The sequence below is a fragment of the Panthera pardus genome, unplaced genomic scaffold, assembly GCF_024362965.1.
Source record: "Panthera pardus isolate Hobbes unplaced genomic scaffold, ASM2436296v1 HiC_scaffold_24, whole genome shotgun sequence".
Classification (NCBI taxonomy): domain Eukaryota; kingdom Metazoa; phylum Chordata; class Mammalia; order Carnivora; family Felidae; genus Panthera; species Panthera pardus.
Window position 1 is genome coordinate 27271880 of NW_026526810.1, and position 25046 is coordinate 27296925.

A 25046-nucleotide genomic window follows, 5' to 3' on the forward strand; every position below is an offset into this window, starting at 1 on the left:
GTACAGCATTATTTTGGAGTTTTCACAAACACGATGCATAGCTCATGTCTTGAAATATCTTTTAAATCTATTTTTTAAACTATGGTTTCAAAATGCAAACCTGCTAATTTAGGTTAGTTATCAAATACTATCCCTGAGCAGATGTGGGCTGCCCTGTTAACAGTTGGATTTTGCAGAGACCTCAGAATGGGGCTTTTCCTGACTTCGGTCTGACTGTGACACTTGTGAATGACACTAATGAAGAAGGCTGTAGCTCTGCACGGGTCTTTGGACTTCAGGCCTGCACATGTCTGTTCATGTAAAATTATACAAGCAACTACAGACTAGGGCGTGCGCACGCGCACACACGCGCACGCGCGCACACACACACACACACACACACACACTCCACTCCACTCAATTAAACGCCAGGCATTGGCCTAAGAGCATCTGCCTAGCAAATGCTCTAGCCCTGGTTGGGCAATCACATGTGGCACCACCGTAATAACATATTATAAGCCATTTTGCTTTTTATTGTAAGTTCTGAGCATTCAGGGCTAATGTATAGTTACAAAAGAAAAAAAAGTACAAGATATCCTTAGTGATTCAACTTTCAAATAAAAAATTCTTCCCTCCCCGCTTTCTAGATTCTGAGTCTACTTATTTAAAGAGCATCTTGAGATTGCAAGATGAACTTCCTTCAGGAACTGCAATTGCTTACCTTGTGGATCAAGATTTTCTTAATTTTTTTTTAATGTTTATTTAGTTTTCAGAGAGAGAAAGAGAGACAGAGCGTGAGCAGGGGAGGGGCAGAGAGAGAGGGAGACACAGAATCTAAAGCAGGCTCCAGGTCTGAGCTGTCAGCACAGAGCCTGACACAGGGCTCAGACTCACGGACCTCGAGATCATGACCTGAGCCAAAGTTGGACGCTTAACCGCCTGAGCCACCCAGGCGCCCCAAGATTTTTTTTTAATGTTTTAATGTTTATTTATCTTTGAGTGAGAGAGACAGAGTGCGAGTGGGAGAGGGGCAGAGAGAGAGAGAGAGGGAGACACAGACTCCAAAGCAGGCTCCAGGCTCTGAGCTGTCAGCACAGAGCCTGACACGGGGCTTGAACTCACAGACCTCGCGATCATGACCTGAGCTAAAGTCGGACACTTAACCGACTGAGCCACCCAGGTGCCCCAAGGCGCTCCAAGATTTTCTTAATGCTACACAGCTAAAGCAAGTGCAAAATAAGCTAGATGCTAAGGCTGATGTACAAGCCATCATCCATAAATCCCGATTCCAAATTTTGGTGTTTATCAACACAGACTCACCGATCTCATAATATGTAAATATTACAAATCCAAACCGAGGAAACAAATTTAGCTTAATCAAACACTACCGTTAACCATTTTGCATATTGTGTTGTTACAGAGCATTTGGACCGAAGAAGTTTTCAAAGGGTCTATCAGGATCAAATAAAACACGCAGGTGAAGGTCACAGATGTTTTGAGCGGAAGGAACCAGAGATGTCCCTTTTTAAGTACACTGGATCAATTAAGTCCAAGCCAGAGGATAAAATTGGCGTAAGTTCTTCAGGTAATTCCATTGGGCAGCCAGGCTAAATATCCACGCATCCAGGAACGTCTTTATTTAAAAATAAGAATCTGAACCCCAGAGGTCTCCCAGGAACTAGCAGAACACGGGGTTGAACCCAAGTCACTTGGATCTCAGTCCGAGCACCTCCTCCCACAGCACACTACTCGCTAGGCCTCCAGGGCTCTTGTGAATAGCAGACTTATTATACACATGCACGTAGTATATCAACAATATCACTGATGTGCAGACCCTCAAGGCTAGTTACTATAGAGACTGTAGAGTAAATGCAAATATCGAATTTCCTGTTTTCCTGTTGTCTTTTGAAAAGGTTCTCCACTTACCTGAGAGACCGCATGAAATAAGAAACCATGATGCTGGGCGTCCCGGAAGAAGCAAGGGCTCCTCTGAGATGTTACCAGTTTTCCGCAGATGGGAGTGATGTTCAACTCCTATGGGAGGAACGACAATACTAACTTTAGCATCATTTGCTTAAGAAGATCCTGGAGTCTAAGGGGGCCGATGAAACCGGAAGCGAGCAAATGGAAGCCATTAAAATAAAAACGCCACTGTCCAGTTATGGTTACGTTTCCCAATTGAAATCCGAGTATACACGAACATGAGGTAACAGATTTATGGGACATTCAGCACAGGCATTGATCCATAAAAGATGTTCAATAAATTACTATTAGTATGATTATCTCAGACTGGCTAATATCAGAGTCGGCATTAGGCCACCCTGCGTTGGAAATCTAGCTCCATCTATTAAAGGCTACATGACCACAGGAAAGTCACTTCGCCTCTGTGTGTTTTGGTTCCGCCAACTGTACATTTAGGGGTAAAAATACCGCTTAACAGGGGACGCCTGGGTGGTTCAGTCGGTTAAGCGTCCGACTTGAGCTCAGGTCATGATCGCGAGGTCTGTGAGTTCAAGCCCCGTGTCAGGCTCTGTGCTGACAGCTCAGAGCCTGGAGCCTGCTTTGGAGTCTGTGTCTCCCTCTCTCTCTCTCTCTGCCCCTCTCCCACTCGCACTCTGTCTCTCTCACTCAAAGATAAATAAACATTAAAACATTAAAAAAAAATCTTGGGGCGCCTGGGTGGCTCAGTCAGTTAAGCGTCCAACTCTTAGTTTCGGCTCAGGTCGTGATCTCACAGTTTGTGGAATCGAGCCCCGCATCGGGCTCCGTGCTGACGGCATGGGGGATTCTCTCTTTCCCTCTTTCTCTGCCCCTCCCCTACTCATTCTCTCTCTCTCTCTCAAAATAAATAAATGCACTTTAAAAAAAAAAAAGAAAAAACATACTGCTTAATAATAAAAAGAAATGATGTACTGATACATGCTACATCGTCATGAACCTTGAAAACATTATCCTCAGTTAAAGAAGCCAGCCACAGGAGGCTGCATATTGCACGATTCCATTTACAGGAAATGTTGGGGGTAAGCAAATCTATAGAGACAAAAAATACATGAGCGGCTGCCAGGGTCAGAAAGGTTGGGAGGGGATAAGGGGAGGTGCAAGATTTCCTCCTGGGGTGACAAAAGTGGTCTCAAATTACACTGTGCTGATGGCTGCCTGCCCAACCCGTGAATGTATTAAAAACCATTTAATTGGAGATGTTAAATCGGTGAGGTGTATGCTATGTGAATTACATCTCAATGAAACTGTTTAAAAAAATACTGCCTAAGGGATTGACACAGGTGGTGGGGATTAAGTGGCGGACATGTGCACCAGGCTTGGCCCGTGCCTGGCACCCGAGCGACACTCATCACCAAGTAGCTCTGCTGGCATTGGTGCAGGAAGAGGTCAAGCGACACCTGCAATGTGTCGTCCCAGGAAAAAGAGGAGGGTAGAACCCCCCACCTACAAAAGCACCTCTCCTCGGAAGCCCTTACTACACAGAATGTCTTAACACTGTCAGATGAACCAACGGTTTCAAAGGTAAACTATAAACAGCATCAGAAAGCCTGGGATGGGAGGTTTGGTTGGGATATAATGGAACTTGGGAAGAAAAACCACGGCCCAGTCTCCCCTCTTCCTGTACCTCCTTCTCAGGGAAAGGCAACAGATGAAGCGAGGTTTCAAGCCATGCCCAGGGGTCCGCTCTAATAAAGCCAGTTTTCCAAAATCATCGGTTTCTCCTTCCGATTTCTTTCTTAACCGGAAAAGGGGTGGAAGTGGGGATGGCGAGATAAATTATAAGGACTTAAGAAAAGACAGTGATGCGAATCAGAGCCTTCCACTTGCAGGGGAAAATAATCAAGATTTTAAAAGTTACCACCAGCCCTTTCTGGGGGCTATTAAGAAAGTAAAGCCTCTTAACTGTAATCACCCCTAATTAGCCATCAGCAACTCATGAAATTACTCATGGCATTGAAGACCCTGAAATTCTTGGGTCTCGGCCAGAAGTTACACTGAGATCCACCAGGAAGAAGGCCAACAAGCGTAAATTGGAACAGTTAAAACTCCTCTGAATCCAAGGCATTGTCTTCTTGGCCGGGCAGTGGGTCTGTGTGAAGACAGAGAGTAGGACGAAATCTCTGCCAAGCTCCTAATAATGATCAACTAATCAATAATTATTTACTTATCATGAGACTCAAGAAAAGGATGAGTCAGTGGTCTCCCTTTACAATCTAGCTTAGGTGGATAAGATTCAGGGACTTGGAACTGTCAGAGGAAAGGATAGCGTTGTCTAGAACAACAGGTGAATAGTGTTATACAGAGACACTGGGCACAAACCAAGCTAGATCAAGAGAAAAATCGCTGTAGAGGGCTGATCAGACATCGTCAAGGAAGATGGGACTTACGGTCAGCCCGTAGTCTACGCGGGTTACAAATGAGCAATCTAGAGTAGCCGGTAAAAAGTGCACACGCTGTAGCCTCAATGACCTAGGTCTGAGACCAGGGGCCTCATTTATTAAGCAGGTGACTTTCGGCATTAACACTTCTGTCTTTCAATTTCCTCGGCTGTCGGGGGGGGGGGGGATACCGCTTGGAACTACCTGTAGGGTTGCTGGGAGTATTAAATATTTATCAAGATGGTGTGAACTGGGTGATAGACACACACATGCGTGCACGCACACGGCACTGTAGGCACGCTCCTCAAGGAACTTAGAGTCTAGGTGTAGAGGACTATACACTTTAAACAAACTGAAACATAAGTATAAAAATAAAATTGTTATAGGGGGCGCCTGGGTGGCTCAGTCGGTTGAGGGTCATGATCTCGCGGTTCACGAGTTCAAGCCCCACGTGGGGCTCCGTGCTGACAGCTCAGAGCCTGGAGCCTGTTTCGGATTCTGTGTCTCCCTCTCTCTCTGCCCCTCCCCTGCTCATGCTCGGTCCCCCCCACCTCTCAAAAATAAACAAACGTTAAAAAAATTGATGAAAATAAAATACAATTCTTACAAGCACCATGAAAGAAAGTCTGAGGTGCCTCAGGAAGTACAGCGGGCAGTGGTCGGAGAAGGTACCTCTGAGGAACTGACCTTTATGCTGAGGCTTGAAGCAGGCGACAGCCAGGCGTGGACGTCGCAGGAAATGGGAATCACGTGTATACAGGCGTGGGAGGAACCGGAAGGAAGAAGGAAGCAGTGTGGGAGCAATGCAGCAATGGGAGGAGAACATGGGGAGACCCGCCCCCCTGTGGGGAGGTAAAAATCCCCTGAATACGGCAAATGAATGGCTGTGGCACGAGGAAAAGAGAAGAGTCACCCATGACTCCCGTCGGATTTCTGGTGGATGGAAGCAGCAAAACCAGGTACCAGGGAGCTTTTCTGGTTTTTTCAGGAAAGGAAGGGCGATGTTGAGGAAAGAAGGTCTGCTGCAAAGCAGTGGTTTCCACAACTGACAAGAAGCCAACCAGAAAAACATCTTAAATATCCAAACAATTTGAAAACAGATTGACAGCCCCTGCTGAGAACCATGGACCCCATCCTCTGGGCATATCTTGCCTTCAGGTATTTGCTGATAATAGAACGAAGCCATCATGATTAGCCTCTCTCTTTTTTTTTTTAACGTTTATTTAATTTTTTTTGACACAGAGAGAGAAGGAGAGCACATGCCGGGGAGAGGCAGAAAGAGAGGGAGACAGAGGATCCGAAGCAGGTTCTGCGCTGGGAGTGGAGAGCAGGACGCGGGGCTCGAACTCACGAACCGTGAGATCATGACCTGAGCCGAAGTCGGTCGCTTAACCGACTGAGCCACTAGGCGCCCTACCTGTCATTTTAAAATAGGGCTTTTTTCCTCTTTGCCTCATCTTCTTAGAATTTATATTTTGGGTGTACATCTTATGTGGTCACATAAGTTTTTAACATCTTTAACATTAGTTAAAAAATGATAACCAAACACTATGTGGGAGCTGTACGTGTAGACATTTTTTACCGATGGAGTGTGTGCCATCCAAAAAAAAGTTTCGGAGGCCACTGGTCCAGAATGTTTTTTGACCAACTTCTTAATCAGATTTGACTCATCACTTTTATCTGATCATACGGTTGAGGAGCTTGTTCCAGAGGGACTCTGCCATTTCCTGGTGTTCACCTGTGTTTCCATGATCACTACTGTGTTATGTCAGTTCTGCTTTTCAAACCGCGGGCCGCAACCCCTGTCTGTCAGGAAACAATTCTGTGGGTCAAAACCTGCACTTTTTTAAGTGAAACAGAAAAGAACGAAGGAGAAAGGAAACACTCTGGCGTCTGTTGCACACAGTGTGGGCAGCCATGTCTCGCCGTGGCTCACAGAACAGTTTAAATGCCCTTTTGAAATGCACTGGGAGACCAGAAGGCACGGCAGAGTTCTAACTGGTCAGGGGGAGTAAAATCATGACGACGAGGCAGAGCCACATTGCCCAAGCCCCTGAGAAGCCGCACCGAATTTCGATGAGATGGCTGGGAAAGAGCCATCGTAGGGCGCAGGCAGAGACCTGATGAAAGCGAGGTTTCCCAAAAATTCATTTGGCGGCACTGTGCCGAGCCTGCGGAGCTGAGTAAGCATGCTATCTGTGGGGCTGATTCCGCTTTTTGAGGTTTGCGTCTGTGGATTTATAACTTTTCTTGACAGTGACCAAAAAATCCAACGATGTAGTTGCTGTTAGAACATAGGCTCCCTGGGGGAAGCCCAGGGCCTGACTCTCTCTCCTTTCCACAAAGATCCTGCAGGAAGGCTGAACGGTCACCTGATTTGGGTCAGGCTAGAGTCACAGTCCCCATGCACCAGGAGGAAGTGGCACAGGGTTCCGTGCCAGTATGGCGGAGACAGAAAGACAGTTCCAAGCTCAGTATGGCGGAGACAGAAAGAGGAGCCATGACAGATTTAACTCAGGGTGGAAGGTGGCTCCCAACCCCAAAGATGACAGGGGCACTATTTTGCTGCCCTTTACCAACAGGCCCACCTCTGAGCATGTTTCCTGCCCCTTCTCCTCATGGCCTGACCAGAACTCCTGGAAAAACCCACCTGAGTTCCATGGTCCCCGGAAGAAAAGGATCTGCTCAGCCTCCCAAGCGTGGGTTCAGAAAGGCCCACCTTGAGGCCACATCGCCACGACAGGAGCCAGTTCCACCTCCCCATCTTCCCCCCACACTTAGGCTTCTCCCCCTCTGGAACCCCCATGATGTAAAGCGATCACCCAGACAAACAAAAGCCCTACTCCCTGGGCGGTGGAAGGGACTCACCACAAGAATGAGGACCAGACATTTCAGGAGGCAGTTCCAGACCCCAAATCAGCACCCAGGAACGTGTGGTGGGGGCAAGTCACAGAAGCTGCCCTTCCTTTGCGAAAGCCGCCCCCAGAACGTCCTGACAGAACAAGGGCCTCCACGCTGGGCCTATGCTCCGCCCAATCCCGTCTCCCCCAACATCACCAACACTTCTGCTCCACCGCCATTTCCGCCAACTTTCTTCTCCCAGAACAGTGGCCGACCCTTTGCGGCGCCCCCTACCTGACATGCAAATTGTCTGTAGACAAAAGTACTGGGCTGTAGGCTCCCAACATCGGTGTCCAACCCCCATCTGTCTTCCATTAACAGTAAAGCAGAAGGAGAGTCAGGAACCGACTTTCACTAAGCACCTGATACGGGACATGATATTTAATCATCACAGCAAAACTGAGGCCACACGGCAGGTAGAGGGTAGGCCAGGGACAAACACAGATCGCCAACACCAGAGTTGGCCCTCTTTTCACTGTTAGACTCACTGCCTCTCACCCAGCAGAGAATCATGCTTAGCTAGCCATTTAGTAATAAACACGTGAATGGACGGATGGATGAATGGATGGATGGATGGATGCTTTCCTAAAGGACTGAAGGTGCCTCGTGGATGTGCTAGGAGGTGAAACAGGTCAGGACGTGATTGTTCATTGTGCCATGAACATCACCTAGAGCAAAGTCAGCCAGGATGAGCCGTTTTCATACTCTATCGTTTCTGATCATAATAGTCATGAGGCCAAGGATGCCAGCAAACATCTACTCAGTGGCTACCATGTGCCAGATGGCATTCGATATGCTTAACACACATGAACTCATTTTTAGCCTTACGACAACTTGCCATGGGGAAATGGAGGTACGGAGAGGTTAAGTCACTTTTCCAAGCCACCCGGTGAGTAGGTGGGGGAGTCAGGACTCAAAACCAGGCAGCCCGAGCCCAGATTTTATGCACTGAATCGTCATTTGACACTGTCTTCAGAAGAGAGGCACGTGAGTTCCACTTCTCAGAAAACAGAGCCCATGTCTGCTCTCTGCTATTGCTGATGTTCAGTAAGTGGCTACAGGCTGGCCTTGAACCAGAATGGAGGCGCTGACCCACCGCAGGCCTGTGCTGCCTCCACAGAGAGGCCCACCCTCCTAAACCCTCCGGGGGCCGTCATCACTTGCCTGCCCCAGGCAGCAGGGTATTCAGGGCCGGGCCCTGAGGAGCCCCAGGCCAGGTCACATTTCCAGCCTCTTCCAACGGGGTGAAGCCAGCCAGAGGAACATCTCCCTCCCAGCCCTCTGTGCTCCATCCTGTCTCCTAGCCCCTTGCAGAACGTGTCCTTTTTCCTGTCATCGTCAAACTCGGCCACGTTATTCATTTCTTCCCGTTGAACCTCCATTCTGTAAACTGGCTGGCTTACCCAGAGTGACCTGAAAACCCACAGAATCTGATCTAGGAAAAAAAAAAAATGTTTGAAGAGCCATTGAAACTCCCTGGATACTTCCAAGCAAACACATTACAGCAGGTTTGGTTACTCAATTAGGAAAACACCTACCTCTCCTTTCTTACCTGGAGAAATTGGTACTCGGCACAGATTAGTTAAGGCTCTCGATACAAATTGCATCATTTTTCATGGTCATTACCATTCATGTGGTTTATATTTGTTTTCGATCCTAAAGAATGTTTCCCAGGTAACTAAGGAAAACGTTCAAGGTCAGAAATATCAGGAAGGCAAGATATTTGAAATAAATGGGCCATTTATTCCTGCTTCTGTATGAAGTCGGTTTTTCAACTTCAAATGGCCTCATACTACAGATCAAAGGCAGAAATGCATCTGGAGTAAGACCCTTTCTTTCCCCAAATGTTACTTAGTCATTTGATTTACAGCACTTGATAAACCTGGTTAAATGTCTTTACTTCTGTGTTAAGTCTCCAGCAGAGCTCCCATCTAGCAATTGTCACAGTGTATCAATGTAATTTGCATTTGTCTTTCAGCCCCCTTAGGTGGGACTACAGAAGAGTAAAGACTCTTCTCAAAGACTTGCTTTTTTTTTTTTTATGTTCCTGAAGCCTAGAACAGGGCCTAGGGCACAGTAGGTGCTCTGTGATGACAGAAAGGATTTACATTCAATCTCACTCAGAGGGCTTCTCTCCAAGCATGATCATACCATGTTTCCAAGGTACTGTTGCCCAGCCCAGCATTTAAACAGTCACTTTGCTTCCACAGTAAATGTTAACACTTTCTGAAATTAACACTCTTGATGACATTCTCTGCCCCCACCCCCACCCAAAGCCTCCAACATGCAAATAAGCAGCTGTGATGGGCTGCAGGCCACCCTACCAAGGGATCAAAAACACCGAGACACCACACCGATACAGCCTTCCTCCCCACCTTGAGCACTCCATCTCTCCCCAGCACCTGCTGCCAAGAGTAGTTTGTAATCCCTGGGTTGCCATTAATCAAAGAAAACAAGATTAAACTCCCACAGCGGGGCTCTGCAGGGAGCTCAAATCTGTGGGAACCACAGATCTGCTGCCCAGGCCCTCTCCAAGATGATGATCCAGCCCATTTCAAAGACCAATACATTCTCCAGCCCCCTTGGTCAAAACAGGTGGCCCTGGGACTAATGGCAGCTTTGGCTCAGGCTGAGCCAACCTCCTGGTCCACCTCCTTTCCTTCTGATACAAACTCAGGTCCTGCCACCTGCGGATGGCCTCTTGCCACTCCAGCAAGCACCTGCGTACATCTGTGTGCACACGTGCACACACACACACGTGTATCGGCAAAGGAGAGTGTCCCAGATGCACTAACACTAAAAGAACAGATCCACAGAGGGTAAGTACCACATTCATCTACAAAATGGGTCTAGGGAAGACTTCAGGACTGGGAAGAACACAGCTAATGTGGTATTCTTTCAGGAAAAAAGTTATCTATAAAACTAGACACGTGGGGCGCCTGGGTGGCTCAATTGGTTAAGGGTACAACTCTTGATTTCGGCTCAGGTCATGACCTCAGGGTCGTGGGATCAAGCTCCGCATCAGACTCCGCACTGAGCACGGAGCCTGCTTGGGATTCTCTGCCTCCCCCTGCCCTGTCCCCAGCTTGCACCCCTCCTCTCTCTCTCTCAAATTAAGAAAAAAATTATACATGTTTATATAAGTTCTTAAGACAATCCTAGGAGGTAGGTGTTATTGATATCCCCATTTTACAGAAAAGGAAACTGAGGCTGTAAGCACTGAAACAATATGTCTGCAGTCCCAGAGCTAGTAAGTAAGCAGCATGATCTGAACCCGAGCCACTTGACCACTGGAGTCATGGCTTGTCTTTGCACTACGTTGAACCATCTCTCAGGTCCCCCGGCACGCTACCTCAAACGTACATTTCCAGGAGAGAGGCTCGCAGTCACATTTACCTGGTGCACAGCATGCAGGCTGCGGCATGGGCCCCAGCCGGGGAAGCTGCTGTGCGTGAGGTTGTGCTGCGCCCGTTCACTCCACGGCGGCTTTGGCCTTGAGTCCAGGTTATTTCCTCAGTCCCCGCATGCGTTTGCCTGTCCAGAACACGTCCTGGCCCAGCATGCCTCGGTCACCATAAATCAGCCAGCCACACGCTCTGCCCTCGGTGCTTCTGAACACCAGGGGAAAGGATTTGCCTCTTTTTTGCTTGGCTCTTACGGCTTCTGCATTGACATTTGAATTATGTCATTATTTTTTTACGCGATAGAAATCTAGTCAATGATCTGTAGCAATCGCTGCCGGGCAGCGTGTGCCAAAAGGCTCCATATATCCTTACAGAAAGCGGCAGAAGCCTAGCAATTAGCCTGACTTCCTTTACACAATTCTGTGATGGGCCGGTATTAGGTAAAGCTGAAATCAGGTGCTGTGATTGAAAGATTATGATAATGTGAAACAGACAGCCATCTCATGAACTAGGAAATGTATTCAAGGCAACCAAGAGAAGCAAGTCGTTGGAGTCAAAGGTCACCCAGAGGTCAAGGGGGCAATCAAGGCAGTTGGGTTTAGCAGAATAAAACTGTTAACCATACCCTTTTTCTCTAGCGTCAATGGCCAGGCAAATCTGTTCTCTCCCTGTCACTTCTGTCCGCCTTGTCGACGCTCCCTGTGACCCAAACCAGGACTAGAAAAATATCACCAGTAACCCAGGCCCCACTAATGAGCTGCGTACGCAGGGTAAGGACTCTTACCCTCTGACCTCTCTCATTATTATCTCATGCTCGGGTCTCCAAGGCTCCACATCTCAAGGCCTACCCCTCTCATTCAGACTATTTCCAGTTTCTGCCTGCCGATGACCCACCCAAGATGAATAATAAAAGGAGCCAGCCGCCAGCTCCACACCAGGTCCCCCTCCCACCGAGCCTTCCCATACTTGGGTGGTGATACCACCATCCTTCCCATGAATAAAAGCTCAAAGCTTACCTGGGCTTCCGTGACTTCCCCTCCCGCATGGCCTAGGCCTGGCCTCTTGCCAACCTTCAAATTTTCGTTTGTATTATCCCTCAGATAAACTTCCTTTCCATTCCATCGTCTACCAGCCTCCCCTCGCTCATCAATGAAATCATTCCAGTTGGCGTTTCTCCCATGCCCCTGTGTACCTTTGTCAAAAATCGGATGGGCGTGTTTCTGGGTTCTCTATTCTGGGCCACTGACCTGTGTGCCTATCCCGCTACACGGACTGGATTCCTACAGCTATAGAGGTCTCGAAACCCGGCAGACCAATTCCTCCTACTTCATTTTTCCTTTTCGCCGATTATTTTCGGAGGTTTGACTATGACATATCGTGGTACAGACTTCTTTAGGTTTATCCTGTTGGGAATTCACTAGTGCTTCCTGATTCTGTGGGTTCGTACCTTAGCCTAACCTCAGGAAGTTCTAGTTCCTTGAGCATTTTTCAGTCCTACCTTCTTTCTTCCGTCTTAAGATTTCAAAGACATTATTATAGTCCTATAGATCCCTGATGATCTCACCTTGTTTTTTTCCCTCCCCCAGTCTGTTTTCTCTCTGTTGTTCAGATCAGGTAGTTTTTATTGCTACATCTTCAAGTTCACGGATTCTGTCCTCTGTCATCTCTGTTCTGTGGTTCAGCCCATCCTCGTGAGATTTTATTTCAATTGTTATATTTTTAAATTTGAAGACTTTTCATTTGGAGGACCCCGGACGGCTCTGTCAGTTAAGCATCCAACTCTTGGTTTGGGCTCAGGTCATGATCTCATGGTGTGTGAGTTCGAGCCCCACATCAGGCTCTGTGCTAACAGTGTGGAGCCTGCTTGAGATTCTCTCTCTCCTTCTCTCTGCCCCCTTCCCCCTTCTCAAAAAACAAACAAACATTTTTTTTTTAAGAAAACTTTCATTTGGTTCTTCTTTAGGTCTTCTATTTCTTTTCTGAAACTTTCTATTTTCTTCTCATTTGTCTCAAGCACGTTCAGCACTGCTCGCTGAAGCATTTTATGATGGCTGTTTTAAAAGCTTTGTCAGATAAATCTCACATCTCCGTCACCTCAGCGTTGGCATCAGCTGACTGTCTTTTTTCATTCAGCTGGGGATCTTCCTGGTTCTTGATACAATGAGTAATGTCCAATCACATCCTGGATATTTTAGGCATCGTGTTATGAGGCTCTGGATCTTACTTAAACCTTCCATTTTTGCTGGCTGCCTTTGATATGGCTTCAGCAAGGGAAGGAGGACCCCACCTCATGATGGCCAGGGGTGAGAGGGAAACCCAAATTTGCCACTTGGCCTCCACTGACTTTGGAAGGGAAGGGGGAGCATCATAACTGCTGAGCTCTCCAGCAGGTCCCATAGATACTTCTCTGGCTGGGGAGGTTAGGGATGCCTCACTACCGTGCCTCATCTGGCCTCCATTTGCACCACTGGCAGGAAGGGAAAGGGGATGAATGGCCTCATTACTGCCAGGCGGTGGTAAGAGTCTGGACTCTCCACTAGGCCTCCTCTGACCACCCCAGTGGGGAGGGGGAAGGATGCCTTATTGATGCTGGGTGGGAGTGAAAGTCCAGGCTCCCCACATATCTCAACTGAGAAAAGAGCCCCCAGAAATGGTCTAGGTTGTCACCATTCACTTAGGAATGAAGAATTCATAACCCCAGAGAGTGTGGGAGAATGTGTTGCTGGAGGTTCTATGGCAAGTTCATGCAAAGTCAGGACTCAACACCCGTGCCCTTGGCTCCAAGATCACTTGTGCATAAACCAAAGAGCTCCTAAAGCACAGGAGGAACACCAGCCCCCAGCCAATGTAATAATGAAAAGTCTTCCTGGCCAAGGGATAGCGGCTGCCTCCTCTTACATCCTGCCAGACCCCAGGCCAGAAAGCACACGTGGTTATGCGCCATTATCCTCTAAACAACACAAACACACGTCTACTCAAGACAGGCCTTCCGTCCAACACACACAGCAAGAGCACACTCGCGAGCCAAGAGCTACAGCATCACGGTCACCTTCGGGGCTGGTGGTCTTCCATCTGGAGAGGACCCTGGCTTTCCTACCGTTGGAATCCTTGAAAGCAAGATACACCCAGGAGCTGCACGGCTCGGAGCGGCCAGCAGGCCAGGCGCCCCCCCTCCTGGCTGGAGAGCTGGGTCTGCACCCAGCTGGAGGCACCTTCCTTGGACCTGGGGCCTCTGGTCTGGCCCCGGCCGGGGATCTCAGCAGAGCACTGCTTATTCTTCTGCAAGGGAAAGCCGGTGACCCTGGAGGGGAAACTGCTTTCTAACAGCCTTTGTTTTTGTTTCCATTGAAAAAAGTTAGTGACTTTACTGCATGTGGAAAGAACCAAAGTAACAATTTCAAAGAGGCTCAGCATGTTTTGGAGCTGACCAAACACACAGAAAGTTTGGGTGGGGAGGAAAAGAAAAGGAAGCGAGGGAACAAAAGTTTAATCCACATTCACCATGTGCCAGACATACGCCTTGGTGCTCCTTCCATGCCTTCCCCTGGCTTCTACAGTAAAAATTGCAGCCAAAATCAAGTTCCAAAGCCCCTACCATAGGTCATCAGGCTGTTGAGAGTCAGGCAAAATTGCTAGACTCCACAACACCATACAATAATAAACAATTTCATGGCCCACAACTGGAATCATAAAACAGAATGATATAACAATATTAATAAAGTCATTTGATGCCTAAATTTTGAAAGAGTATGATTAAAATTTTTTAATTCAGAATAACTACTTCAAGAATTATAGGGGCACCTGGGTGGCTCAGTCAGTTAATCATCTGACTTTGGCTCGGGTCATGATCTCTCAGTCCATGAGTTCGAGCCCCACATGGGGCTCTGTGCTGACAGCTCAGCGCCTGGAGGCTGCTTTGGATTCTGTGTCTCCCTTTCTCTGCTCCTCCCCTGCTCGCGTTCTGTCTCTCTCTCAAAAATAAATAAACATTAAAAAATTAGAGAAAAAAAAAAAGAATTACAAATTGTGTTGAAGTAATTGCTACGTTGGTATCACCCTAGATGGTAAACACTCACAGTCTTTTGATAGAATTTGTGAATTAAGCTCTACACTCTTATGAACACTCAAACTTCTAGGAGTGATTTTGTTAACTATTGGGATATTTTAACATTCACTTTTTATAATTTAAAACAATTTTCAAATACTATAGTCACCTAGGCCAGGGGTCAACAAACTGACCAGTAGGCCAAACCTGCTCACTGCCTGCTTTGTCATGTTTTTAAATAAATTTTTAAAAAAGAAAAAAATTAGGGGCGCCTGGGTGGCTCCGACGGTTTAGCGTCCGGCTTCGGCTCAGGTCATGACCTCGCGGTCGGTGAGTTCGAGCCCCGCATCGGGCTCTGTGCTGACAGCTCAGAGCCTGGAGCCTGTTTCAGATTCTGTGTCTCCCTCTCTCTGACCCTCCCCCGTTCATGCTCTGTCTCTCCCTGTCTCAAAAATAAATAAAACGTTTAAAAAAAGGAAAAAAAGAAAAAAGTTAGCAGGATTCTATTTTATGACATAAAAATGATATGAAATTCAAACTGCAGTGTCCATAAAAAAAGGTTTTACTAGAACACAGACTTGCCCGCTTGTTTATATATTGTCTGTTGCAGCCCTCATGCTCGGAAGGCAGAGGTGATTCGCGGCGACAAATCACCATCTAGCCTGCAAGGCTGAAATATGAACTCTCTGGCCCTTTAGGGAAAAGAGTTTGCCGACCCCTGATCTAGGCACTGTGTCAAATGTTGGTGCCAGATTAAAAACACACGAGGATGATGATGATTAACCACCACCACCACCAGCAAGGCTATGGAGGGAGCCAAAAAACCGTCATGAGATACTCAGTGAGCAATTTACGAGCAAACCCACTGAGCACGACGTTAGAGATAACCGCGACCCACCACGCGAAAAGCGACGTTAAAGCAAAACTACACTTTCTGAGAATTTCTCAAGCACACCGGCACTCTCTTTACCTTCTGTTCTGTGGGAGCAAAGATGGTCCGTTATGAGAGATGGGAATCCTGTGAGGTCTTCAACAATGCAGCCCTGCCATTAAACCCAACAGCCTCCTATTTCCTTCCCTTCCGTCTACACGGTTTCCCCGTTGAGGTGTGAGCACCGTCAAGTCTCTGAATTCCCACCAATCGGAGTCTGATGCCCCTCGGCCGGGCCCCCAGCCTTCCTACTGCACAATGCTTACCACACCCATCATTCTCTCCACCCGACCCCTCTCCCCAGGCTGTAAGTACCCCCCAAGGCAGGAACACCATCTTCTTTAAGATGGACAGATGTTCCTGCACTCAGTAAGGCACGTGGGAGGCCCTTCTTTCATTGTAGGGCTGAACAAACACCATCTCCCCTGACTCCGGTGGCATCTACAGTGATTCCTGGTCCATTTCACAAGCGAGGGGGGGGGGGGGCGGGGGCAGAAATAACAGCAAACTGAACAGTGATTGATGTTGGTAGTACTAGATCTTTTTTAAATGTTTGTTTGTTTTGAGAGAGAGAGAGAGAGAGAATGTGAGTAGGGTAGAGGGGCAGAGGGACAGAGAGAATCCCAAGCAGGCTCCATGGGGCCCCGACATGGGGCTAGATCTCAGGACTGTGAGATCATGACCTGAGCCAAAATCAAAACTCTGCTGCTTAATCCGACTGAGCCACCCAGGCGCTCCTAATTTTTTGATTAGGGAAAAACAAGGAACAAACCCAGACCATTAACTAAAATGATGGAAACTGTCATTTATGTCTAAAAATGGGAAGCCTGACAAGGTCAAGAGGAATGTTTACACAAAATCATACTCTGTTAAAAAGACAGATGTGCAAATATCAAGCAGAAAAAAGAATGCTGTAAACAGTTAGTATCCTATGCAGATGTGAGGTGGGGAGGGGAAGAGGAGAGGGAGGAAGGGGAGGGGGGAAGGGATGTTTTGGTAAAGTTACATGTACAGTAAAAGTCAAGTTAAAAGATAACACATTTGTGGAATTATAAATTATACAGTCTTTCTGGGAGGCCAATCAGACCGTATGTATCAAATACCTCTGGAGTATTTATATCTTTTGTCCCCAAAACAGCACTATGCATTAACAAAAGTACAAAAAAAAAATGCACAAGAGCAGTTTTATTTATAAATAATATTGAAAAATTGAAACCAACATGTCCCCAAATAAGCAAACATTAATGTTTTTTAATAAGGATTTTTTCTATTATTTTTTAATATTTATTTACTTATTTTGAGAAAAAGAGACAGCATGAGTGTACACGTCGGGGAAAGAGGCAGAGAGAGAGAGAGGGAGAGAGAGAACCCCAAGCAGGCTCCTTGCTGTTAGCCCGGAGCGCGACACGGGGCTCGATCTCACAAACCTTGAAATCATGACCCGCGCCGAAATCAAGAGTCAGACGTTTAACTAGCTGAACCACCCAAGCGCCCCCAAACATTAATGTTTTTAAAAATATTCTGCCACCATTAAGATAACCATGTTTTGGAAGAATATTGAATATTCAGTACCTAGGGGAAATGTTTATGGTTTATTGTTAAGTGAAAAAAGTCTCGAACAAAACAAGATGTTCAGCAAGATACCAATTCTATAAAACTGTGTGTGTGTGTGTGTGTGTGTGTGTGTGCAGAAAGAGAGACTACAAAGACACACATTAAAAATAATGGTCATCACTGGCTGGGGAATTATGGATAATTTTTATTTTTTTCTGTGTTTTTCCACATTTCCTAACTTTTCTACAATAAACGTATCTTCCCTTTGTAATCAGAAAAAAAAAAAAAAAAGCCTTGTATCCAGAAACTTAAGCAAATCCGCGGTGCTGTCACCAGCATGCACCTGCCACCACAGTCCCCCTGAAGTTAGAAGGGACGCAGCAGACTGTGCAGCCACTAAAATGTCCATGCGGCACCCACACTGGACAGTCTATGGCAAAGAGCGCTCCCAAACCCCCCTGCCCGTCTCTCGGGGGGTCGGCCCACTGCACCCACACCACCTCTGCAGGACGGATCCCGACAGACCTCGCCGCAGGCACGAACACCAAGGTGTCTGGAGGAGCGCAGCTGGGCACCCCTGCTACTCCCGGACGCAGGAACCCAGCCAGGCCCGCACCTGCTTCTGCCTCCACCTCTACGCCCGGCAGGAGCGCTCGCTCCACCTGCCCCTACTTTTAGAATCCTCTCACGTCTGCCCACAGTAAAGACTGAGGGCCCCTTTCTTTGCGCTGCATCTGTTTTGGGACGGCAGCTCCCCCCCTTTTCTAAGCAGAAGAGCCTTCTATTTTATTTTCAAAGTGGGTTACGTGGTGATAAAAAGGAACGAAGCACCGATCTGTGCTTCAAGACGGATGAAAACATTAATCTTAGTGAAAGAAGCGAATCACGGGAGACCACATGTTGTAGGATTCCATTTATCTGAAATGTCCAGGATCCATGGAGACAGAAAGTAGATGAGAGGTTTCCAGGGGTTGCTGGGGAGAAAGGACGGGGAGTGACTTCGAAAGGATATGGAGTTTTTGCAGGTGATGAAAATATTCTGGAATTATATAATGGGTGATGATTGCACAACTCCGTGAATACACTAAAACCACTGAATTGTATACTTTAAAATGGTGAATTTTATGGTATGTGAATGACATCTCAATTTTTAAAAGGTTTTAAGTGGGTTACAGTTAGACTTTTAAGTGGTTACCATCAGACTTTCCAGTGGGTTACGATTAGACTGAGGCACTAACCAGCCCATGAGTTCCCATGACGCTTTGGAGTCAGATGACTGGAAATTCAAACATCACTCTGACACCTACTTGCTGTGCGAGCAGGTGCAAATTCCTTAACCTCTCTGTGCCTTGGTTTTCCAGGCTGTAGAATAGGAATAATCATGTCTAGCTCACACGAATCGTTGAGAGACTGAAATAAATCAACGCAGGCAAATCCCAGGACCTGATACAGAGCTCTGTAAATGGCAGCTCCTTCTCTTTAGCTGGCCGGAAGATTCCTGGAACTTCAAGCAGAATGAAACCTGGGCCTTCGCTAAAATGTCAGTGAAGTCAAGCAGGCCCTGGGCACTTGTCTGTTCTCACAGAGATACAAACGGGCTCGAGGGGCTAGATGTCAGGGCACACCCCGTTATCAGGCTTAAGGCCTGCCTTGTAACCAGCAGTAAACTCCCCATCACAGTCCAAAGGGCCTCATGTCCACGGTCGGGTTTGACCTTCTCTCAACCATTAGATAAGTGTTACTATTATTAGCCTCAATCAAGGATGAGGCAATGGGAGCTGAGAGCAACCAGAAAAGGGGACAGCGCTGTGACTGGCATCCAGATCAGATTGTCTCCGCTGTTCCTAATTTTGCTCGCAAGGCAGCTGCCCTCTTCGTCCTCAGCCGTCAGGTCACGGCAAGGCTGGCCGTGGGCAGAACTGGTGCAGAAGTGGCCGTGCCATGACCGGACCAGGCAGGCGTCACTGCCCTGATGCACCACATCCGGCCACCGAGCATGGAGGCAGGGGGCAAGGGGCAGGGCAGTGTAATCCAAAGGGCAGCTGGAGGCCAGAGGGCCAACAGCAAAGGGAGGGGAAAGGAGGATCAGAATTCAAGGCATGTGAGGGTCAAGGGTCAAACAAGCGAGATCAATCAGAGGGTACGTCATCAATTCAGCCAAAGCAATTCACCCATTCTCAGAGACCCTGCAGAGTAGCTGCTTGTGCCCTTCCCGGAGAAGGTCTGGTCTCCCGGGTTTAGCCAGAGAAGCGAGAAAAAAACGATGGCACTTCTACAGGTCTAAGGCTGCTGTAAGCACTTCACACTCTCGTGACTCTCACCCAGGGTCTGTATTATTCTCACCCTCATTTCGCAGACGGGAGAACCACAGCACAAAAGGAAGCTAGCTGTCCAGGAACCCACAGCTTAGTGGGGCCAAGGCCTGAACCCAGGGAGCCGGCTCCAGGGGGCGCCCACCCTCAGCACCACTGTGCTCCTGCCCGACCCAGGAAAAGGTGGATCCTACCACTAGAGCTGTGGTCCAGCGGGGCCACACCCCCTCCTCTCTGCCCTGAAATGACATGTGACCCGAGGCACTGCGTTTCAGGAAGAAAGGTCTGTCTGGCAACTACCAATTTGTAACTCGCTGATACAATCGGAAGGTTTCCAAGAAGGAATCAGGTAGAGCGGCCTCCCAGCTGTCCACGCATCCATGTTCGCAAGAAATTAATCTCTCTTGACTGAGCCTCCAAGAAAAATGGTTAAGTCAAAGGCGTGGCTTGTCACCCCGCCCCCCACCCCCCTGGGTGTCTTGTGGCTGCATCCCCGCCATAAATCAAAGGCCGTGCTCCCCTTTCATCAGGTGCCTGCAGATAATTCCCTAGCGATTTCCCTGCTGGGGCTCAGAGGGCCATGGCCTAAAGGGTTAACATCTCATTTCCTCTGTCTTTCAAGCCTTAATCCCCATCCTGAGCTGGGTGCATTCCAAGCCCACCTGGAGCAGGTCACGACGAGCCCCAGCCCACGGCTGGCCCTTCATTTCCCCTGGCAGGAGATTAGATGGGGCGCCCATTAATCACTCATTACTTGGGTCCTCACTGCTGGCCAGCCCTCAGGCAGCCAGCCAGCTGGCTGGGCGGGTGGGGCGGGCCCGCCTGCTGCCCAGCCCAGGTCGCAGGCTGCCCGGTGTCACTAGACAAGACACCACAGCGTCAGCCCGGCTCTCTGTCCTCGGGACCGCGCCCAGGAGGAGAGGGGCCCAGGGAGAGCACTGTGGGGCACCGCATGAGTGAGCGGCTTCTGCCAGGCTCGTTGGAGGGACGTGCGCGGCACGTTCAGTGGAAAGATGAGGTGAAAAGAGTTGAGCAGGCAGAGGCCGCTCTGCCGGGACAACTAACCACGAGGAGGACACTTGCTCCCTGTCTGGATCTTAGGTTCTTCCTTGAGGATTCTAATGGGAACCCGAGGAGGGAGCGGAGAGGGGAGAGGATGTTGAGTGGACAACTCACTATTATCATTATTATTATTATTATTATTATTATTATTATTACTGCACAGCGGAAGGGGTTCATTCGCTGGATTGGAATAAAAGGTTGCAATATTTGGCCCTTCAGACACAAACCCCTGGACTTGAGGGGGCCTGAAGTTTTATATATACACATATATACTACGTGCATATTTATATATATGTATATAGAATATATATATAATTTATATATATTATAAGATAATATATATTATTTATATACATTTTTTTTTCTAGCACACAGTGCCTGCCAAGCCCTGACCGGGTACAGAGAAGGTAAGACAAATAGGATGTGGCCTGGCACTGAGCACCCAGCGCCGGTCCCCCCACCAGCCCCCCCAGGCTTTGGCCATCCCTTTGTCACACGTGGCAGAGACCGAAGAAGGGTGCAAAATAAGGGCTTGTAGAAGAAAAGGGATCTGTCGGTGAGCAGACCCCACTCAAGAGAGGGAGAAAGTGGCTGGCACGACACGGTCAGCCCTATCCGGGGAGTCCCAACCCACTTCCTACCCTAGGAAACTTGGGGCTCTGGAACCAACCCACCTGACCCTTCTCCCTCAACACTGGCTCAGGCCTAGAAATAAATTCACAGTGAGCCTCATGGGGGCTGGGCTTGCACACCTTTGCGGGGAGAGGTGGGGAGCACGCTTCCAGGAGTGAACTCAAGACCCCTTTGACCAAAAGAGGGCTCTCTGCCTGGCCTGGGCCATGACAAACCAGCACTCCCTCCTTAGAGTCAAGGTCAGAGCTCCTGTTAAAAAGGACCATGCGACCTGGGATAAAGCGGCTAATATTATTAACTCACCACCTGTCCCTGGATCCTCATTGTTAAGGCAGCCGAGGGCAGGGGTCCTCAAAGCCAGTCTGTAGAACAATCACTGAGGCAGTCTGACAAATGCCAACTTCCAGGCCCTGCCTCCACTCTGGAATCTGAGCGTCCTCCCAGCAGATCCTAATCCTGACTCAGATGTTCCAAACACAGCCCTTTCAGGAAACAGGGATATAGTGGGAAGAGCACCTGGCTTAGAGTGCTGGGTTCTAAGGTTTAGGTTCAAAACCCGAGTTGTTGACCTAAGGCAGGTAAGCTGGAGTTTTCTACCTTGTAAAATGTGGATTATGCTCTCTCCCTCGCAGGTTGGTGGGAGGATTAAGGCACCAGGCGTAACACACCCCAGTGCTCACGAACCGCGACCTGAGCATGAGAGCATCAGGCCAGCGAGGCTCCGGAAACTGGAGAAGTCAGTTCTGAAGGGCCCCGGAGAGAGAAGAAAGGGCAAAGAGGCCCAGAAATGACGCCCCCAGCGTCAGTCCACAGGTCCTGCAGGAGGAGGGGAGAGGGGTACCGAAAGAGGGCAAGAGGCCGCCCAGAGCTTCCCACTGACGTTCCGCCTCCCCAGCGCCAGCCTGTGGTAGGCGGTAGCTCCTGGCCTAACGCTGCCAATCCGTTATTTTCACAGACAAGAGTCCAGACGGACGCGAGAAACCTTTGCATCCACACCTACGTACATAAATACCACAGTTCTGCACGCACAGAAAAAGATAAAAGGTGGGAGAAGTAGAGACAAGAGGACAAAGAAGGCAAAGTGGGACTGGAAGGTCCAACCCAGTTGCATTTCCAAGTCACCCGGTGCTGGTCGCCGGCTGGCACTGTGCTACGCAGCCCGGAAAGGTGGAGGGAAGAGAAGCCTCAGGGTGCCTGGGACAGGCGGCTGGCCCGCTAGATCGTGTCCAGGCTGAACACATGGTCTGTGCAAAGGCGGCGGGGGAGCGGGGCACCTGGGTGGCTCAGCCGGTTGAGCGTCCAACTTCGGCTCCTGAGTTCAAGCCCCGTATCCGGCTAGCTGCTGTCAGCCTGGCAGCACAGAGCCTGCTTCGGATCCTCTGCCCCCCCTCTCTCCGCCCCTTCCCCCGCTTGCACTCTCCCAAAAATAAATAAATATTTAAAAAAAAAAAAAAGGAGGCAGGGGAGCACTTCAGATGGGTTCAGGGAGGAGAGAGACGGGTGTGTGCAGGAGGGGCTGAGGCACACTTACCCAGCAGAATTTAGAGGAGCAGACGGGAGGTATGAATTTCTGAGCGGCAGTTAGAGAGCATACAAGACCACCATGAAGACACTGGGTACATCAGGCAGGTAGGAGGTGCGCTGCTCTTGGATCAGCGGACTTGAATTAAGACAAATCCTAACTGTCCAGACGAAGCCTGGCCTTGTCCTGGCCTATCACGTCCATTCCAGCACATTCATATCGCTAGGTCTTTGCTGGAGCTCTTCCCTCTGCCCGGCATGCCCCCTCTCCTCCCGGCTTTCCCATCTCCTTGAACTCCTCCTCAGGCTTCAAAGCCCAGCTGTAATTTTCATAGCTCCTCGCATGCAGAAAAAAACTTCTTCCTCATCTGTGTCTCCTTGACATGTTGCACATCACCAACGTTTTGCATTAGTTTCGCGGTGACTTTTTTTTTTTTTAAACATCTTTTTGTCTCCCTGGGTAGCCACTTATCATCTGTTAGCCTGTCAACAAATCCAGGGCAAGGATATTGTCCTGTGCTCGGTTTAAGTCTCAGCACATAGTAATAGTCCCTCGAACACAGCAGATGCCCAAAAACATCAGCTGGAGAAGAATTAAACAGAAGTGAATGCAGGGAAGGGGGGGGGGGGCGCGTTGTGATTTCTTGAGAGGAATGATGTGGCGAAATCAGAATTTTAGGAATATTAATCTGTCAGCATGAAAGGAGATGGATTAAAATGAAAAAAGTAACTCATGGCTGGGAGTCAAGAGGCGAGATGATTACTGTAATGTGGACAGGGTTTATGGAGGGGGCAGAGGGAACGGAGACAGGAAAATGAACCCCTGTGATATCACAAAAGAATGTGGACAGAACTTGGTAATGAATGTGCTCTAAACGTGGGGGACAGGATGGGGCTCTCAAACCCTGAGGCTGCCTGCCAACTGGGAGGAAGTGGTGCCACGGAGGGAAATGTGGGGGACCGAGAAGGATGGGGCAGTGCCCAGCCACTCTTTAGGATAATTGGATGCAATCACAATCAGATTTCCAGGCAACACAACAAAACAAACAAACAAAAACCCCAAAAAGCCTCCAAGCCAAAATATCCAACCCTGATCTTACAAACCCTGGACTGTATGTTATTTTATTCATTTTTTCCTAGCAGCCAGTTAGATTTCTTACTGAAAGAAAGACCTGCTGCCTGCTCCGGTCTGGGCGTGGAGGTGATCACGGGAGCTCATCTGACCAGCCCTCTTCACAAGACGGCCAGCCAGGTGGCTTGTTCAGTAGAGGCTCCAGTATTCTGATCACCCAAACTCATTTCCCAGGCCGGGACCTCTGGGAAATCCCTGCTCCAACCCTGCAGAGCTTTATAGGAAAGTCCCAGGACTCCCATCTGCTTCCTCGAATTAATTCCAGGGCTAGGATTTTGTTTTCTAAAGGAATTCAACTATGGTGCCAACAAAAATCTATAGGAATTGAGTAGTACTGTATTTCAATCACGTTCTGAAAATGTTTGCATCTTTGTATATCGAGACCCAGTAAGATCCCATAAAGCCCTTCATCACCCCTTTATCAATGAAGTAAAGACATATGCAGGTTGTGCAGGTTTTAAGAGCTGTGTGATCTTTGAAAAATCGTTACATTATAATTCTGTGCCTGGGTGCCTTCAGCTGTGCAGGACAGTTGGACAAGATGATTCCTTAGACTTGCATGTCTCTTATTCCAAATTCCAACAGGCATCCCACAATCGCTTCAGCTACCCAGGTCCGAGGCTTCAGATTCGCTTACTGAGCGGAATGGGGTGGGGGTCGATCACAAAGGAGGCAGAAGAGACACAAGCATGCACATTTAACAGGCAGTAGGGAAGGCCGGTGGGAGGGGGCGAGGGGGGGGGGCGCTGGGTGTGGGCTGCTTAGCAAACACCAGACCCGCAATTTCCAGATGCTAAGTGGGCCTGAGAACGCCCTGAAATCCCCTTCCCAAGTTAGGGCTGATGTTATTTAGAAGAAAGAAAAAAAAAAAAATACTAAGTTCCAGATCTCTAAAGCTCCACGAGCTACTTCTGCAAAAGCCAATCCTATAAACGCGCCAAGGGGCTGCAGGTACTTGGGCTGCATTTGAGGAAGTGTCCGGAGTTGGCGGAAACAACCCATCCACTCCGGCTCTCGCTGGCGCGGGGCTGCAGCGGCTTAGCTCAGACACACACCAGGATTTGAGGCTTTCTAGAAAACGGCGTGGCCGAGGCCCCGGGCTGGGGCTCGATGCGCGCCGACCGAGACCGGATCAGCTCTCCGGCCCGGGGCAGAAGGAAGGCGAGGCAGGGGTCGGGGCGCACGGGCTGGGT

At 48.7% G+C, this 25046-nt stretch overlaps 1 protein-coding gene and 1 long non-coding RNA gene across 3 annotated transcripts in view; one reads left to right on the top strand and one right to left on the bottom strand.

Moving 5' to 3' along the window:
- Nucleotides 1–25046, bottom strand: part of THSD4 (thrombospondin type 1 domain containing 4) — a 566849-nt gene that overhangs the window by 541169 nt on the left and 634 nt on the right. The window contains exon 2 of one of the 2 annotated variants that reach the window (XM_053888890.1): nt 1906–2013. In XM_053888890.1, coding sequence (XP_053744865.1) covers nt 1906–1934 — 29 coding nt within the window. In that variant the 5' untranslated portion in view covers nt 1935–2013. Of the gene's footprint in view, nt 1–1905; nt 2014–25046 lie in introns of those variants that run through there. The other variant, XM_053888892.1, reaches the window with a different exon arrangement.
- LOC109262742 (uncharacterized) lies at nt 20388–22728 on the top strand. Its single transcript, XR_002077892.2, has 3 exons — nt 20388–20523; nt 20936–20974; nt 21833–22728. It is a non-coding gene; the product is annotated as an uncharacterized LOC109262742 (long non-coding RNA).